General features: G+C 31.2%; 1 protein-coding gene across 2 annotated transcripts in view; it reads left to right on the top strand.

Annotated features, from left to right (window-relative positions):
- Positions 1-18,816, top strand: part of GABRG2 (gamma-aminobutyric acid type A receptor subunit gamma2) — a 150,191-nt gene that overhangs the window by 46,834 nt on the left and 84,541 nt on the right. For both annotated transcript variants that reach the window (XM_051978847.1, XM_051978848.1), the window contains exons 2-5: positions 6,011-6,162; positions 6,735-6,802; positions 8,215-8,435; positions 17,798-17,880. In XM_051978847.1, coding sequence (XP_051834807.1) covers positions 6,011-6,162; positions 6,735-6,802; positions 8,215-8,435; positions 17,798-17,880 — 524 coding nt within the window. The remainder of the gene's footprint in view (positions 1-6,010; positions 6,163-6,734; positions 6,803-8,214; positions 8,436-17,797; positions 17,881-18,816) is intronic.

The raw sequence follows: 18,816 nt of genomic DNA on the forward strand, positions 1-18,816 counted from the left end.
GGATAGCAGATAAAAAACAAAAAAGAAACATAATATGTATACTGCTATAATTCACAGCTCAAAAAAAAAAAAAAAAAGGAATCTGGGTATTTGGTTTACAGTTAGATTTCCTCAATGTCTAGGGAAATCTAACTTTGTAAGTTCTGCCTGAAGCACTTGTCTATGTACTCAGTGACAGCTCCTTGATTTACACTGACCATAAGTGAGCATTGATTCAGAACCAACTAGTATTCAGCCAATTGTTGGGACCAGGATTTTCATGTCATCCAAAATCCTCAAAGAAATGTTAACAACAAAGAGTATCACATTAAAAATTGTTAACTTAGGAAAAGTAAAAGTAAATTTTCTTCAAAAGGCAACTAAAAGGAATTCAAAATAAAGCTATTTAAAAAGCAGCAAAAAGATCAAAAATGCCAGTTTTCAAAATATGACCAAATCAGCTTTGAAAGCAAGAAGTAATTCAAGTTTAGAATGTCCTTTAATTTGTAATTACAAATAACTAGGATTAATAAACCATGAGAAAATACCACAGTAGCCAAAGACTGAACATCTATTCTTATGAATAGCTTAAGAATGTAGAAGACTATATTGAGTTCTTGTGTCATTTTTCTGCTTATTTTTAAATGATGAATTTGACATTAACAAACATGAATATATATATGAACGCTAGAAAGTATTACATATTAAACTATGACTATCACTTACAATATTTAAGTTTATGTTATATTTAACAAAATAATTACAGACTTGCCTTTTTTTTCCCAATGCCCCCTTAATGAATTTCCTTCTATTCCCTTCTGTGTATTTTCATATGCTTTATTGACATTGTTTTCTTTTTTCTTTTCTTTTCTTTTCTTTTCTTTTCTTTTTTTTTTCTTTTCTTTTTTTTGCATTATTACTCCCGGGAGTGGTGAGGTCAAAACCTAGAAGTCAGTTTCATATTGCACAAAAATGCTTTCCTGGTGTTGCAAATTATAAACTTGTTTAGCTTTATTGACCTTTGAGTTAAAAGCTAATTTGAATATACAAAGGAGCTATGCTTTTATCAGTAATCTTCTAACAAAGTATATCATATCTATTCTGATTTAGTAGATAAATCATAGGGAATTGCCTGAAGCACTCAGAATTTAATGAATTGTTCAGGATTATATAGATAGCAAATTTTAGATAAAGTTTGATCTTAGGTCTTTTTTAACATCAAAACTTATATCATTGTCCCTTGCCAAAATACATCTTGCATTAAAATGACCATACATTTAGTACTAAGTTTTTTGAGAAGTAAAAAAAAAAAAAAATTGCATTTTTTTATAAAGTGATATTTTTAATGGATTATTCTATATACTAAGATCTTTTAAAGTCTTAATTTTTATAGTTACCATAAATGCTTCTCCAATCTTTGCAAGGTCCCAACATGCTAAAGGAAAAACAGAAAAAGAAAAACAAATATACACCAATAGAGCAAAACAAATTATCTCATTGACTATGTTTTTTTTTTTTAAGTCTCATTTTTGACTCTTGAATTAATCACCACTCTATGAAGAGGTAAATAGTATGCTTCATTATCGATTTTCTGTCATCATGAATGGATGCTAGTGTTTCTAAATATTATAATTAATTGTTCTGCCTATCAGACACTCAAAAATTTACCAACAGTGATAATGGAAATAATACATTTATTTCAAATATCAATGTCTGCCATATAACTTTGCTATAACTTTTGTAGGTTTCTACACCAGTGGTGATGAGAACACTGCTGCTCAGAGAGAATCCGTAAAGACCATGAAAACCATTGCTCAATGAGCAATGAGAGAAAAGCCTTTTTTTTTTCCTTTTTAGCTTAAAAAAGTCCTGGAAAACATCCCAGATTATGCATCTGCCCCTCTAATTTAGATCTCAAAGTAGAAAGCTCTAGGGAAGAACAGCGTAGTGTATTTATAGTGAGGAGTCCATTATTTTTCTTCCTGGAAAACATCTGTGTATAGTTCTGCTCAGCCTACCTTGGATGAAGGCCTAGAGACATCATCTAGGGATCTCAGAACAGTAAATGTGGCCCTTCCTGTGTATCTGGGAAACTCTGGTTTAACTAGGTTTCCACATTGAAAAGGTAAAAAGCATAGTCAATTATAAGGGGGAAATTCAGTTAAAGAACTTTTGATGCCATATTTTTTTTTTTGCCAATTATTTTATCAGATTCTGGAGAAAATCCTAAAGTGTATGATTCAGTGAAAGAAAAATATGAATAGAATTACAGGAAAGCAATATTTCAAGTGATTTCCATATGATTTTTTTCTTTTAAAAGGTTTCATCTGCTTATTATGCCAGTTGATTTATATTAATAGATATTTGATAAATACAAAAGGAAATGAGAAGTAGGCTGGGGAAGTCAAAGATATATTGGCATAAGAGTCAGGAGACCAATCTGTATACCTCATTCTAAGACTATCTAGTGATGAGCAAATTCCTTCTCCTCACTTGGTCTCAGATTCAACATCTGAAATATTGAGGGCTTGCAGTAAGCTCCCTTCTAACTAATGATCTATGAACTCAGAAAGTTTCAAGGTACAGAAAAAAGGGAAAACAAACCATGTGTGCAAAAATGTTTATAGCAGCCCTTGTTGTAGGGGCAAGGAACTGGAAACTGAGTGTATGCCCATCAGTTGGGGAATGGCTGAATAAGTTATGGTATATGAATGTTATGGAATATTATTGCTTTTTAAGAAATGGTGAGCAGGTTGATTTTAGAAAAGCCTGTAAAGACTTACATGAACTGATGCTGAATGAGGTGGGTAAACTAAGACAACAACATACACAACAACAATATTATGTGATGATCAATTGGGATGGGCATGACTCTTTTCAACAATGAGATGATTCAAGGCAATTCCAGTAGACTTTTGATAGAAAGAGCCTTCCTCATCCAGATAAAAGACAATAGAGGCTGTATGAAGATCACCATTTTTTTTATTGTTGTTTGCTTGCTTGCTTGTCTATTTTCTTTCTTTTTTTCCCTTTTAATATGATTTTTCTTGCACAGTATAATAAAAACTGAAATATGTTTAGAAGAATTTCATGTTTAACCTATAGGATCACTTGCTGTACAAGGGAGAGGAGAGGGAGGAAGAAAAATTTGGAACAAAGTTTTGCAAAAGTGAATGTTGAAAATTATCTTCACTTGTATTTTGAAAAATAAAAATAAAACTATTGCCTTATTTTTTTTTAAAAAATAGTTTCAGTCTAATAGCAGGAACAAGGCAGGTACATATATAAGAGATTTTAAAACATTTCCAAAATCTTTTTGTGAGCCAAATGCTTTAGCTAGGACTTTAAATTGTCTTTTGTAATGGAGAGATTTTCTTTGTAATGAGACATGTCACAAGATTTTATTTTTATGAGGCACTTGCAGGTAGATAATTTGGAAGACTGATTACCTGAAATAAAAATTATAGGAAAGGCATTTTTTTTTTGCTAATAGGCCCTTTTTCTGCCTGGCAGAATAGGATTTCTCTGTGTGAACTTGTAGCTTTTTCTTGAAGGTGATGAAGCTTTGATCAAGCCCCAGCACACAACAGGATTTGGGGATTGGCCAAGTTTGAAAAGATGCCCAGAACAATGTCATCGGCCCTGTTGGAACTGAATGAAACTTAATTAATTCAAATTGATATTAATTTAAAGGAAACAGAAAAGGAAAGGGGAAGAAGAGAGTTTATTTTGCTATAATATAAGAAAATCTGAAGTTTCCAATTTTTATAGCATCTTTATTGAATTTTATCTTAAGGTATTCTAACATGGTGGAGATTAGTTGGTAGGCCATGGTATTTCCTGTCTCTAATATAATTTATCTTTTTTCTGACTTTGATGATATTTAATTGTGTAATTTATATTAATCAATCAACAAACATTTATTAACTACTTGACATATGCTAAGTACTGTGCTAAATGGCACCTTCTATAAAATGGTAAACTTCTTGAGGTTGATTGTTTCCTAAGTAGCACAGAACCATGGTACAGTATTGTATTTAAGGTGATGAAATCCTATTTTCAAAATCCACCTCAGATCATTATTACCTATTTCACAATGAACCTTTTTCTGCATCATTCCTTCATCTTTAAGAAGGTTGGATTTGTTGGCCTTTAAGATTCTTTCCAACTCTAAATTTACAAACCTATAATGCCAGGAGGCTAGTCTTGTTTAAGCTTTCTCTCTTTGGTAGTCTTACACAAATAGCAGGTACAATAAATTTTTGTTTAATTGAATATAGGTATGCCTGCTCAGAACAAATATAGATTTCTGATGTATAATCTTTTTCTAGTGTATTGTAAAAACTAACAGAGCAGATGATAATCTTTTTCAACTTAGAGGATAAGTACTTTAAGCAGGCAATGCAGCAAGTAGATAGAGTAGTGAATTTAGAGTCATGAAGACCTAGGTTTGAATACCACCTCTAAGACTTTGTATCTTGGACAAATAATTTCTCCCAATTTCAATGTACTCATCAACAAAACTGAAGATAGTAATCTCAAAGTATATACTCCACAAAGGTTATTATGGTATTCAAATGAGATATACTTTATGTAAGATGTTCAGCATATTTTAAGATGTTATAAATATGCCAGTTAGTATTATCAAAGTATCTTTAAGTATCCCTTAGCTACGTTTTAGGGAGAATCCATGTACTTCCAGATTGCAAACTTAAAGACATATGATGTCTAATAGGAATCAACAGTGAAGAAATTGTAACAGATTTCAGATTTAATATAGCTACTAAGGTCTACACATACAGGATGATAGATGACCACAAATATTGTTACAGGTGACACAGATATCTATGTGGAATAGCAGCAATATATCATCAAGTCCTATTTATCTGAAGAGTCGAAATCAGTGTTCTTGTTCATTTAATATTGTAATCAAATGAAAATTGCATTTTTTATTATTCAGAAGGGCTCTTATATAATACCTCAGTAATCATTGTGAACGTTGATTTCCATCACTCACCACAGTGGATTCCGTAGAAAGAGTATTCTCTTTCTTTAGCTGTATTAAATTGATATTAACCTTATTATAGTCCCAAGAGGTTTATTATTATTATTTATGGGAAAATATAAATTATGTGAAATAAAGCTAATATAAGGAGTGTTTATAGTAGCATTCAAGAAACACACATGATTCATTGAGATGATCTGTTGCTTAGAAATTAAATAAGTCAGAAATTTATCAGGTAAAAGAGGTCTTATGATTTTAGCTTTCAGGATTCACATTAGAGTGAAATATGTGTTTCCTTTCTGTTTATCAAAAAGGAAAAATTGGTATTATCAAATGATCTCTGTGGTATTTCATAAAAATAGAAATGCCATTCTTTTTATCAAAGTGCAAATGAAGCCAAAAACACACACCGTGTGGGTGTATGTGTGTGTGTGTGTGCATGTGTGTGTATATATATATATGTATATATGTATGTATGTATTTGTGTGGGTTTGTATATGCACATTTAATTTTTTTTTTTATCAAAGACCAAACCCTATCTATGTCAGGAGTAGTTGCTTGACAGTTTGTGAAAGTGAATCTAATTAAGATTCTCTTGCTCTTGTTAACAGATTCAATCAATTTAACCTCTCAAAAGAGGGAAATATGGGCCAAATTGCACACATTATTTATACATCATTTCCACCTAAATAGATAACAAGATTTTTTACTATCTCCCTCTTGAGGAAAGAGGAGAAATGTAGAAATGTTAAAGGACAAGTGGGGATCCACAAATCCTGGGCTACATATACTTGGCCAAGCATATTGGGTTAGGAATACTCCAGATGATTGGATTATGCACTTGAATCGTCTGTAACCACAATCTATGCAATAGAAGTACCTTTTAAAGAAGCTATTGGTGAACATTTTTATTTTGATGATTTCTTTATGGATTTACTGTTTATTACTTCTACTAAAGATTTCTGTATGGGATGCTAAAGATGACATGGTCCTGCTCTGAATTTATTGTCTACTTTTTGTTTTCAGCCTCAGTAGCCAGAAATCTGATGATGACTATGAAGATTATGCTTCAAACAAAACATGGGTTTTAACTCCAAAAGTCCCAGAAGGAGATGTCACTTTCATCTTAAATGGCTTATTGGAAGGTTATGACAATAAGCTGAGGCCTGATATAGGAGGTGTGTTCTCAACTCCTTTTCTAATGGATCATATAAATCAAGCTATATAAGAAACAGATTTAGAAGCCCAGGGCATGTGATGGACTTTCCATGATATGTTTTAAAGCAATCACTGCAACTATGTCAGAAAATTATGAAGTGCTAAGTGATCAAAAGCATTGAGGAAGGGACAAAAAACAGAAGCAAATTTTTAACTTTTAACATGGAAGTTATGCTCAGCAAATTTCCTTCTCGAATTCACTGTAGAATGGACAGTTCATTGTAGCTAAAGAAGAATGTAGGGAATCCAACAGAGAAAGATGTTTCTCAAGTTGTGTATTTTTAAAAGATCATTTTGAGAGGAATAATCATATATATATGTAATATTGTCAATTTTTCAACAGATTTTTTTTCTGAAAATTATATTTCTGCAAATATTTGTTTTTTGTTTATTGGATTCAAGTTAAATATATATATGTATATATATATATATCATTTTAGATGAAAATTATTCAATTACTAAGCTGATAACAGTAAGATTTATGACTTTTACTCACTCACATATTGTTTTTGGGTTTTTTTTTCCTTCACAGTAAAACCAACATTGATTCATACTGACATGTATGTGAATAGCATTGGACCAGTGAATGCTATTAACATGGTGAGTTTCAAATATGTGGGCTATCATTTGACACTACTAACATGTTAACTTCAAAAATTGATAATTTGAAAAAATCATCTGGGTTTTGTATTTATGTTTTGTAATTATCTAAAATTCTCTCATACTTTCAACAAATGTTTCTTCAAAGACTTGTTTTCAAGAAGACACTGTGCAAGATACTGAAAAAGAAATTTTGCCTTTGATTATTAGAGTACTTTTGGAAATGAGAAGGAAATAGCTAGCTTCAGCTGGAAATTTTCTCAACAGATTATATAGAGGAATTAGTAACAATAAAATATAACATAACCAGTGTACTGGATCCCCTAAAATATAATGGTGATTATATATGTCTGTAAGACTCTAAGATAAAATACAATAGTTTATATGCCAAATTATCTATAATTTATAGCAGAAATATCTGATCCCAGATTATATAATATAATGTCTTTAATTATACTATTGAGACAAATGGTAATTAATTGATGAAGGATTACAGAAAATAAGTTTGATTCTCATTTTCATGGTTTGTATCAAAGCAAAAATGAGTGAAAGTTTATCTATGACATTACAACTTCCCCTATAACTATTTTCTCAATCATTATTATTATTTTATATTTAATAAAAGTTGCAGACACAATAGAATACATGGTGAAAATGGATTTTGTGAATATGACAAAATACCAACTCTATCATGCCCTCTCCATTCCAGACAATTTGTTTTACTTGTTAATCCTCATATATGGCATAATCTCTCTCTATATTTTTTTTATTTTTTGGCATAATTTATATTGATATGTGGTACTACCACATCTGTGTTCATAACTAGCTACTGACAAAAACAAGAAAATAACTTCTCCTTTGAGATTCCAAATTCAGACACTGATATCCATGTTATCTCCCACTTTTTGAAAATAACTTCTATAAAGTTGGATTACATGTAACCCAAGACAAATATGGGACATTGGTGATAAAGCATCTTTTCATTTGGTCATATTTTGAGAAAATTGGGTAGCTCATGAATAGGTCTTTGTTTAATTAGGTTTATTTCTCAACTTATTTGAAAGAGAATTGAAGTGAATTTAAGAGTGAAACTCTTATTCTAAGGAAAATTCTGATCTTTGATTAACACCATAGCATATGGAATTGGCTGACTCACATTAGTTTTGGATTCTTGTGAAATAATTCATTTACTAATGTCCCTTTCTAGCAAAAGGCTTTTATTGATTTTGGAGAATATATCTTTGATGCTCAAAGTCACAATGTAAATTTTCATTGCAGTTTAAATTAGTTAACAGGAAAAAAAAGTAAATTTATGTTCCTTCCAAATTTATAAATTGGAGGAAAGATGATGTCAAAATAGTCTTCTTATTATCTCAAATTGGCTGACTTCATGTTTGTTTTTAACATAACAGGAGTATACAATTGACATTTTTTTTGCGCAAACCTGGTATGACAGACGCCTGAAATTTAACAGTACCATAAAGGTCCTCAGACTCAATAGCAACATGGTTGGGAAGATTTGGATCCCAGACACGTTTTTCCGGAACTCCAAAAAAGCTGATGCCCACTGGATCACAACTCCCAATCGCATGCTCCGAATCTGGAATGATGGCCGTGTACTATACACACTCAGGTCCTTTTTTGTTTCTTTCTCTTAAAGTTGAACGATGTTAAGGAAAATGGGAGAGAATATTATTCTCAGTACTTAAATGAACAATGGAATTTTCAGCACATTTTAGATAGACATCAAAATATTCTAATCTTGTAAAATGAGTTCTACTATCCCCCATCCAATTTTGACAAGTTCTTGTAGATATTCAAATATGAAGGAAATATTGGCAAGACTCTTAATTTATATTAAGATATAATATAACTAATAATATATCAAATAAATAAATATTAATAATAATAAAATGAATAATAATAAATAAGATAATAAGATATTCTGTCACTTCCTGATGGAACTTATTGTTGCTTTTTTAATCATTAACACCACATGTAACCTTCTATATTCATTATTTTATACTAAGTTCCACTAAATGAGAGGTAGGAAAGTATATACTGAATAGGTCATCTCTAAGATCAATAAATACTTGATGTGCTTTAAAATGTCTTGGTTTCAATGGAAACCATTACTACAGAAATGTTCTTGAATACTGAAGTATCCTTCTACCTTGACGGTGTCTATATAACTAACATGGCTAAATGTATCAAGACTGATCATTTGAACAGCATTGTTTCTTCTCAATCTGCTCACCTCACTCTGCATCAGTCATGCAAGTCTTTACAGATTTCTGAGCACATTCTGCTTATCATTTCTTATATCACAACAGTATGCTACCATAATCATATAGAACAAATTCTTATGCCATTCTACAAATGATGGACGTCCCTTCAATTTCTAATTCTTTGCCATCACTAAAAGAAGTGTTATAAATATTTTGTACATATAGATTCTTTACCTTTTTAAAAAGATCTCTTTGAGATATAAGACTAATAATGGTATTAGTTGGTCCAAAATACATGATTTTATATCCCTTTGGGCATAATTCCTGATTGTTCTCTGGAATTGTTGAATTAGTTGTAAAATTTCACCAACAGAATATGAAAATTTTGATTTTCCCATGTTCCCTCCAACATTCACTAATTTCCCTTTCTGACATATTTGCAAATCTGAGAAGTGTGAAGTAATAGCTCAGAATTGTTTTAATTTCCATTTCTCTAATTAATAGTAATTTAGAGCATTTTTATATGATAATAGATAGTTTTGATTACTTTGTCTGAAAGCTGCCTGTTTATATTTTTAGTCATTCATCAATTGAAAAATGACTTTTATTTCTATAAATTTGACTCAATTTTCTATATGTATGATAAAATCTGTGTCAGAGAAATTTGCTGTGATTTTTTTTTTCCCATAGGGAGTTTTCATTTTGTTATCTCTTTCAGGAGGTAGTCATGGAATTCTGTTAATTTCTATTTAACCATCTGATTCTAGAAAAACAGGGAAGTTTGCCCTGATAATTTCTTAAAAGGTGATGTCTAGGCTCTCTTTTGATCATGAATTTCAGTTAATTCAATAATTTTAAAATTATCTCTTCTGGATGTACTTTCCAAATCAATTGTTTTTCCAATGAGATATTTCACATTATTTTCCATTCTAAAAAAAAGATTTTGTTTGGATGTTTCTTGTTGTCTCAAAGTCATGAACTTTCACTCACCCAACTCTTACTTGCAAGAAGTTTTTTTTTTTTCCTGCAGTAAAGTTTTGTACATTTTTTCCTATTTGTCTAATTCTATTTTTAAGTAGAATTAATTTAATCATACTCTTCAAAGACTTTTTATATCTTTTTTTATTTTGTCAATTGCATTGTTCAAGACATTTTCTTCATTGGATTTTTGTGCCTTTTTTACCATTTGTCTCTGTCTCTACATTGTCATCTGTTTCTACATGTAATCAGTATTTTTCATCATAACTTCCCTGGAATTGTCTTGGTTCATTGTTTTGCTGAGGAGAATTAAGACTACCATAGCTAATCATTACATGCTGATACTCTTATTATTTAGTGTTCTCCCCAATTTGCTCACTTCACTCAGCACAAGTTCATTTAAGTTTTTCCATATATGTTTCAAGTTTTTCCTGTATATCATTTGTTATAGCACAATAGTATACTTTTACATTCACACACATCACAATTTAAGTCTTTCCACAATGATAGGCATTCTCCTAAAATTTCATTTACTTGTTACCACAAACAGAGCTGTTATAAATATTTTTATATATGTCAGTCCTTTTACCTCTTTTGTGATCTTTGGAATACATTAATGATATTTCTAGCTCAAAAGTCATGCAAATTTTATAGCACTTTCTGGATAATTCCAAATTGCTCTCTAGAATTGTTGGATCAGTTCACATCTCTACTAACAGTACATTAGTGTTCTAATTTTCCCACATCATCTCCAAAATTCATAATTATCTTTTCCTGATATCTTAGCTTATCAGATATGAGATAGTACCTCAAAGTTGTTTTAATTTCCATTTCTCTCATCAATAGGGACTTTGAACATTATTTTCATATGAGTTCAGATTTATTTCTTTTTCTCATAACTGCCTATTCATATCCTTTGAGCATTTATCAACGGAGGAATGACATTTATTCTTATTCATTTGATTCTGTTCTCTACATATTTTAAAAATGAAGCTTTTATCAGAAACTTTGAATGTAAAAATATATATATTTTTCCCAGATTTCTACTTTCCTTCTAATGTTTTGTTGTATTAATTTTGGTTGTACAAAAACCTTTGATTTAATGTAACCAAATTATGCATTTTGAATTTTGTAATGTTCTCTATATCATTTTGTCATGAATTCTTCCCTTTTCCATAGATTCAATAGGTAAACTATTCCTTGCTCTACTCATTTGTTTACATTATCATCTTTTGTATCTGTCACTCCCCTATTTTGACCTTATCTTAGTATAGGGCATGGGATATGAGTCTATGCTTAGCTTCTATTATACTGTTTACCAGTTTTCAGTTTTTGTAAAGTACTGCATTATTATCCAAGAATCTGGACTCTTTGGGTTTATCAAACAGTGACTTACTATTCATTTGCTTCTGTGTCTTGCATACCTACACTATTCAACTGCTTCATCAATTTATTTCTTGGTTAGTAAAAAATAATTTTTCTGTTGGTACTTTATAATATAGTTGAATTAGGAGCTATTTTGCTCAACTATATTCCAATAAATCAGATAATTTAAGTGAAATGGAGGAATACTTACAAAAATATAGATTTCAAAGATAAACAGAGGAGGGAATAAATTATTTAAATAGTCCCAGATTAGGAAAAGAAATTGAACAAGCTATTAATCAATGTCCTAAGAATAAATGTCCACAACCAGATGGATTTTCAAGTGAATTCAAGCAAACATTTGAGGTACAATTAATTCAAATACTATGCAGACTCTTTGGAAAAATAGAGAAAGAAGTCCTACCAAATTCCTTTTATGACACAGATATGGTGTTGAAAGATAAACTAGGTAGGGTCAAACCAGAGAAAGGATATACACTAATTTCCCTAATGAATAGTGAGGCAAAAATCTTAAGGAATATATTAGCAAAAAGATTATAACAGGTTATCACTAGGATAATACACCATGAGTAAGTAGGATTTATATAAGGAGGCAAGGGCTGGTTCAATATTAGGAAAACTATTACATAATGGACTATGTAATTAACCAAACTAACAGAAATCATATGATATTCTCAATAAATGAAGGAAAAAAAAATTTGACACAACCCAACACCCATTTCTATTAAAAAACAGTAGAGGGCATAGAAATAAATGTAGTTTTCTTTAAAATGATCAGTAGCATCTATCTAAAACCATAAACAAGCATCATATGTAATTGAGATAAACTAAACCCATTCCAGTAAGATCATGGGTAAAACAAGGTTGCACATTATTACCATTACTACACAATACTGTATTAGAAATGCTAGGTTTTGCAATAAGATAAGAAAAAGAACTTAAAAGAATTAGATTAGGTCATGAGGAAACCAGATTATCACTCTTTGCAGATGATATGATGGTAAGATTAGAGAATCTAAGAGAATCAACTAAAAATCTACTAGAAACAATTCACAACTTCAGCAAAGTTGAAGTATACAAAATAAATCCACAAAGTCATTATTTCTAGGTTATCAACAAAATCCAGCAGCTAAGAGATACAAAGAGAATTTAAATTTAAATAATTGTAGATTATATAAAATATTTGTGAATCTAACTGCCAAGAAAAAATCAGGAACTATATGAATACAATTACAAAACACTTTCTACATAAATAAAAGCAGAACTAAACAACTGGAAATTTTTCTAGTGCTCTTGGGGAAGCTCAGCTAATAATAATAAAAATGACAATTCTACCTAAATTAATCTACTTATTCAATGTCATTCCAATAAAACTGCCAAGAAACTACTTGACAGAGCTAGAAAATAATAACAAAGTTCATCTGGAAGAACAAAAGGTCAAGAATTTCAATGGAATTAATGAAAAAAAAAAAAGCAAATGAAGATGGCCAAGTTATCACAGATCTAAAACTGGTCATCAGAACCAGTTAGTACTGGCTAAGAAATAGAGTAGTTGATGAATGCAATAGGTTAGGTTCAAAAGGCACAATAGTCAGTGACTATTGTAATCTAGTATTTGATCAATTCAAAGACCCCAGATTCTTGGATAAGAAGTCAATGTTACAATAATAATTTACAAAAATTAGAAAATAGTATGGCAGAAAATAAACTTAACACCCTATACTAAGATAAGGTTGAAATGGGTCATAATTTACACATCAAGAGTGATACTATAAGTAAATTAGAAGAACAAAGGATAGTTTGCCTCTCAGATCTGTGAACAAGGAAGAAATTCATAGCTATAGAAGAACTAGAGAATAGTATGAAATACAAAATGGATAACTTTATGTTACATTAGGCAGTTTTTGTACAAACAAAACCAATGAAGAAAAGATTAGAAGGGAAACAGGAAATTGGGGGTGGGATTTACATCTAAGGGCTCTGACAAGGACCTCATTTCTTTTTTTATCTTTTTATTGGATTTTTTTTTTTTAGTTTAAAAATACATGCAAGGATATTTCAATACTGATCCTTGAAAAACATTGTGTTTCATCATATCATCCCCCATTAAAACTGTTCTATCTCCTTTTGCTCTTTCCTCACCAATACTGTGCTTCTGAGCACACTACCTTCCTCAATTTATCCTCCCTTCTATGAATCCCCCTTTTCATTTCCCTCCTATTTCTGTTTTCCCTTCTGTTAATAACTCCCTTCCTTTTTTTTTCTTTCCCCTGTGCCTTCCTACTTTCCATAGATTAAGATAGATATGTATTTCCAACTGAGTGTATATGTTATTTCCTCTTTCAGCCAAATCTGATGAAAGTGAGGTTCAAACAATACTCATCCCTTTCCTTTTTTTCCCTCTAGGTCTTCTGCTTCATGCTTTTCAATTCTCCCAATATAACCCCCTTTTTACCCCCTAATTGTTTTTGTATTATCATATCAAAATCAAATTTACTGTGTTGTCGGAAAATACATATGAATGTATATGTATATATGTTTGTGTGTGTGTGTGTATATATACACACATATATATTACTTCTGTTCTAATACAGATGCAGTTCTCAAGGTTTACAAATATCATCTTCCTGTGTAGGGATGCAAATAGTTTAATCTTATTAAATGATATACATTTTTTTCCTGTTTATATTTTTATGCTTCTCTTGAGCCTTAAATTTGAAGATCAAATTTTCAGCTCAGCTCTCGTCTTTTTGTCAAGAAAATTTTAAATTTTCCTGTCTTTATTACCATCTTTTCCCCTGAAAGGTTGTATTAGTTTTGTTAGGTTGTTAATTCTTGGTTGTAATCCCAGCTCCTTTGACTTTCATAATATTATATTCCAAGCCCACTTATCCTTTATTGTAAAAGCTCTAATTCCTTTGTAATCTTGTTTGTGGATTCTTGATATTTGATTTGTTTCTTTCTGGCTGCTTGCTGTATTTTTGCCTTTACTTTATGATTCTGGAATCTAGCTATAATACTCCTTTGGTTTTCCTTTGGGGATCTCTTTCAGCAGGTGATCAGTGTATTCTTTCAAGGACTATTTTACCTTCTGGTTCTAGGATAGGAGGGAAGTTTTCCCTGATAAGGAAGATGCTCTTTTTTGATTGTGGCGTTTAGAAAGAACAATAATTACTTTTTTCTTTCTTTTTTTTTGAGAGATAATTGGGGGTAAGTGATTTGCCCAGTGTCAAACAGCTGTTATGTGTCTGAGGTGGGGTTTGAACTCGGGTCCTCCCCACTCCAGGGGTAGGACTCTATCTACTGTCATTTAGATGTCCCTACAATAATTCTTAAATCATTAAATCTCCTGAATACATTTTTAGGTCAATTGTTTTTCCAGTGAGGTATTTTACATGTTTTTGAATGTTTTTCTTCTCTTGATTTTTCTTGACTGATTCTTGCTGTCTCATAGACTCATAAGCTTCCACTTATCCATTTCAAACTTTTGAAAATTAACTTTCTTCAGTGCACTTTTGTATCTTTTTTTTCCATTTGACCAGTTCTATTTTCTGAGGAATTGAACTCTGCGCCTGTTGTACAAAGCCATTGTCTCAAGTTTTTTTATGCTGGGTGCCAGAGGCCTGGTCACTGATTTTCTATGCTGGAGTTTCAGGTGTTATGGCTTACCCATTGTGCTTTGGTGGCCCAGTTTAGTCACATGTGTTATCCTGTGGTTCTGGGGTTTGCAATTTGCTTTCTACATTGCGGCTAGCAGCCTCATAATTGCCTACTATGCCATTAGCTTGTTGAAACAGGATTTGGAAACCTCAATTTCTGATCTGTGTAGGGACTAAAAATCTTTGTTTGGCTTACCCAGACATTGTCTATGCTTATTTGCTCTCTCCTTTTATCCAAATGAGACAGACCTTTCCTGAAGTCCTCCTAAATGATCATAAATTGGAAAATTGTTTCACTCCATCTTTTTGTGGGGTCTTTACTTCAAAATGTTTTATAGAGGCTAGCTTTAATGTTGTTTCCAAGGAAAGCTGGGGAGAATTCAGGCACCTTCTGGGATTCTCTCTGCCCTCTTGACTTTGCCTCTCTGTCTAGTTTTTATTTTAAGGTGTTATTTTCTTCAGCATTTTTTTGTGCCTCCTATATCAAGCTTTTGGTTCTTTTTTTCATTATTTTCTTTTATCAGTCTTATTTATCTTCCCATTTTTCCTCTACTTCTCATATTTAATTTTTAAAATATATTTTGAACTTTGCCATGGCCTTAGATCAGTTTATATTTTCCTTGGAGGCTTTGGATAAAGAAATTTCATCATTCTTTTCTTCTTTGTTTTAATCTTCCTTGTCATCATAGTAACCTTCTGTAATTATAATTTTCTTTTGTTGTTTGATCACTTTCCAGCCTGCTTCTTGACTTTTAACTCTATGCTTCCCTGGTGGAAGGGCCACTGTCCAAAGCTGCAGAGTTTTTGTGAAACTATTTTCATAGGTAAATATGGAATTCTGTAAGGTTTTGGCTCCTCCGTGGTTGTATGTTCTAGGGAGAGGACTACAATCCTATGTTGTGAACTTTGTGAGAGACCATAAATACATTTTTCAACCCTGGAACTATGAACATAGTTTCTGCTCTTCTGAGGTCACAAGCTCTCAGGTGCTAGTGTTCCTCCTCACGTTGAGATTGGTACACAAAACTGTATCCACATTCAATTGTAGGAAATGCAATAGAGTTTTGCCCTGGGGGCCAAGGAAAGGATGCCTGTAAATCTCCTGATCCACTATACAATCTATTTCTAGGCTTAGAGATCTACCACTGCAACCAGCAATTCAGTCACTTTCAGATCTGCTCCTGATTTGCTAGGATCTAGTCTGCACTGGTGCGGCTTGTATGGAGCTGTGTTTTTCTCTTACCCTAGTCTAACAGACTTTTCCTGCCATTCCTCTAAGTTTTTGTGAACTGGAAAATCATTTCACCCTGCTATTTGTAGTTTCTGCTGCTTTAGACTTTGTTTAGAGTAATTATTATTTAAAAGTATTGGGAGAGATTTGAGGGAGAGCTCAGTTGACCTGTTTTCATGCTACCATTTTGTTAATACTTCCCAAATCTATTAATTCTTTAAGATCCTGGCATAATATTTACAAAATCACAGCCAGTCAATTTGCATTATATGTTTTGTGCAAATTTATACTAGTGCATATTATTTCATGTTATTTAAAATATAGTTCCTTAAAAATGACTCCCAAATTTTAGTCCTACTGATCTTGTATGTATTAGAACAATAATCTCATTTAGAAAGAAAATAATTAATAGTTATTTTATATTCATTAAGTAATACATTTCAGTAGTAGATAAGAGAGGCATAATTATAATTAAAATTCATTGGAAATCAAAATCTGTCTGATACATCAAAAAAGTAGTGCAGAGCTTTAGAAATCTTAAATTAGTTTCACTATCTAAAGCACAATTAATATTCTCTTCACAGGACATTTCATACTGTTCTCTGGCATTAATTTGTCTTTTCTTATCAATCATTAATTAGCAGTATTGATGTAATTAAGTAAAAAGACAGTCACTAAGATGTAACTCTTAGGCACCTGTCATTTAAGGCTTAAATCACACTACCTATGGAGATAGGTTTATGCTCATTTCATTTTCCCCTCTTTTTTCTGTTTTATCCTTTTTCCTTTTCAATATTTCCCTTTTAGTTTCTCTTAGATAAAGCTAAAGTAAGGATGGAATGTCATGATGAGTAGAATATTATCTTAGTATGTATTATTATCTTAGTAGTATCATTAATTAATGATCATTTGTTAAAGACAAAAAAGGAAACCATCTGTAAGCTAGCAAATAACCTATCTCTTTCCTGGGTACAATAAAACCTCACCAACTAGGAGTCATAAAGAAGTATGATTTGGAGATTTTAAAAGCAAACCAATTGAAAAAATGCTTTTAATTGACTTGTGCTAATCGATAACAATGGAATTCCAAGAAGAAGTTTCTCATTAATTAATAAACAAGATTTAATTTTCATATAAACATGCTAAAGTATTTGGAATTGATTTTTAAAGAGGTTAATCATGTTTTCCTGTCATTTTCAATTTATATTAATTTACCAATACTTAATAAACTGGGAAAAAAAGTAATTTGTAATACTTATCTAGTTAAAGGATCACAAATTCTGAATTATTGGTTTGAAATAAACAAGTATTCATATTTTATTTCTATAAATAAGACTTTCAATTCTATGTTCAATAACTCTTAAAATGAACATTATTTTCCCCATAAAGTTTCATTCATGTTTGTTTATAAGAGATTTACTCTCCTACTTCTATGGCTAGCTGACCATTCAATAGAAATTTTAGCAAGTTTTCATTTTGATTAATTTAATCATAAGAGATTTTCTTTCCATAGGCTAACGATAGATGCTGAGTGTCAGTTGAAGTTGCATAACTTCCCAATGGATGAACATTCCTGTCCCCTGGAATTCTCCAGCTGTAAGTTATGTCTCCCTTTAAATACTCTCTGGTCATTTCCTGTTAGTATTAAAAAGAGACAAATACTAATCAATTCATAAAAATTAATTATTTAAAAGGTTATGTTAAGATTCCATATTTGTGATATAGAAATGGGAGAAAAAAGTATTTAAGGTGAAAAACATATTTTTAAAAAATTATTCTTACCACTAGAGTTCTTCCAAAATGGCTTAGTAGAACAGAGAAATCATTACTTCAAAGCTTTCCACAATTCCACAGTAAAATGAAAGTTCATTAAGGGCAGGCATGGTTTTATTTTTGTCTCTGTAATTTCAGTGCCTGACCCATAATAACCACTTAACAAATATTTAACTAATTGAATTTCATAGGCAAAACATGTTATATCTCATTTTAGGGAGACATCAATCCACTGAGTCACAGAATCTTAATTTTTTATTTAATGTCTTTTTTCAGTTACTAAAAAAAAAAAAAAAAAAAAAAAAAAAAACACTTTGATGTCCAGATCTTCTAGCTTCCTTCTTCCTTCCTTGCCCCTCCCCCCACCTCATCGAGAAGGTACATGTGAAATATGTGAAACATTTACATAAAAATGACGTTGCAAAAGAAAAATAGATCTTCCCCCACAAAAAAAAAAAAAAAATTTAAAGTATACTTCAATGTATATTCAGACACAATCAATTCTTTCTCTGGGGATGGATAGCATTTTTCATCCTAACTTCTTCAAGATCATATTATTGCTGAGAATAGCAAAGTCTTTCATACCTGATCATCCCACAACATTGATATTGCTTTCCACACAGTACATTTTAGTTTGCAAGAGTTTATGGAGAACTTTCCAGGTTTTTCTGAGAACAGCCACCTCATTATTTCCCACAGAACAATAATATTTTATCACAATCACATAAAACAACTTATTCAGCCATTCTCCAGGTGATG

This window comes from Antechinus flavipes, chromosome 2 (assembly GCF_016432865.1).
Source record: "Antechinus flavipes isolate AdamAnt ecotype Samford, QLD, Australia chromosome 2, AdamAnt_v2, whole genome shotgun sequence".
NCBI classification, from domain to species: domain Eukaryota; kingdom Metazoa; phylum Chordata; class Mammalia; order Dasyuromorphia; family Dasyuridae; genus Antechinus; species Antechinus flavipes.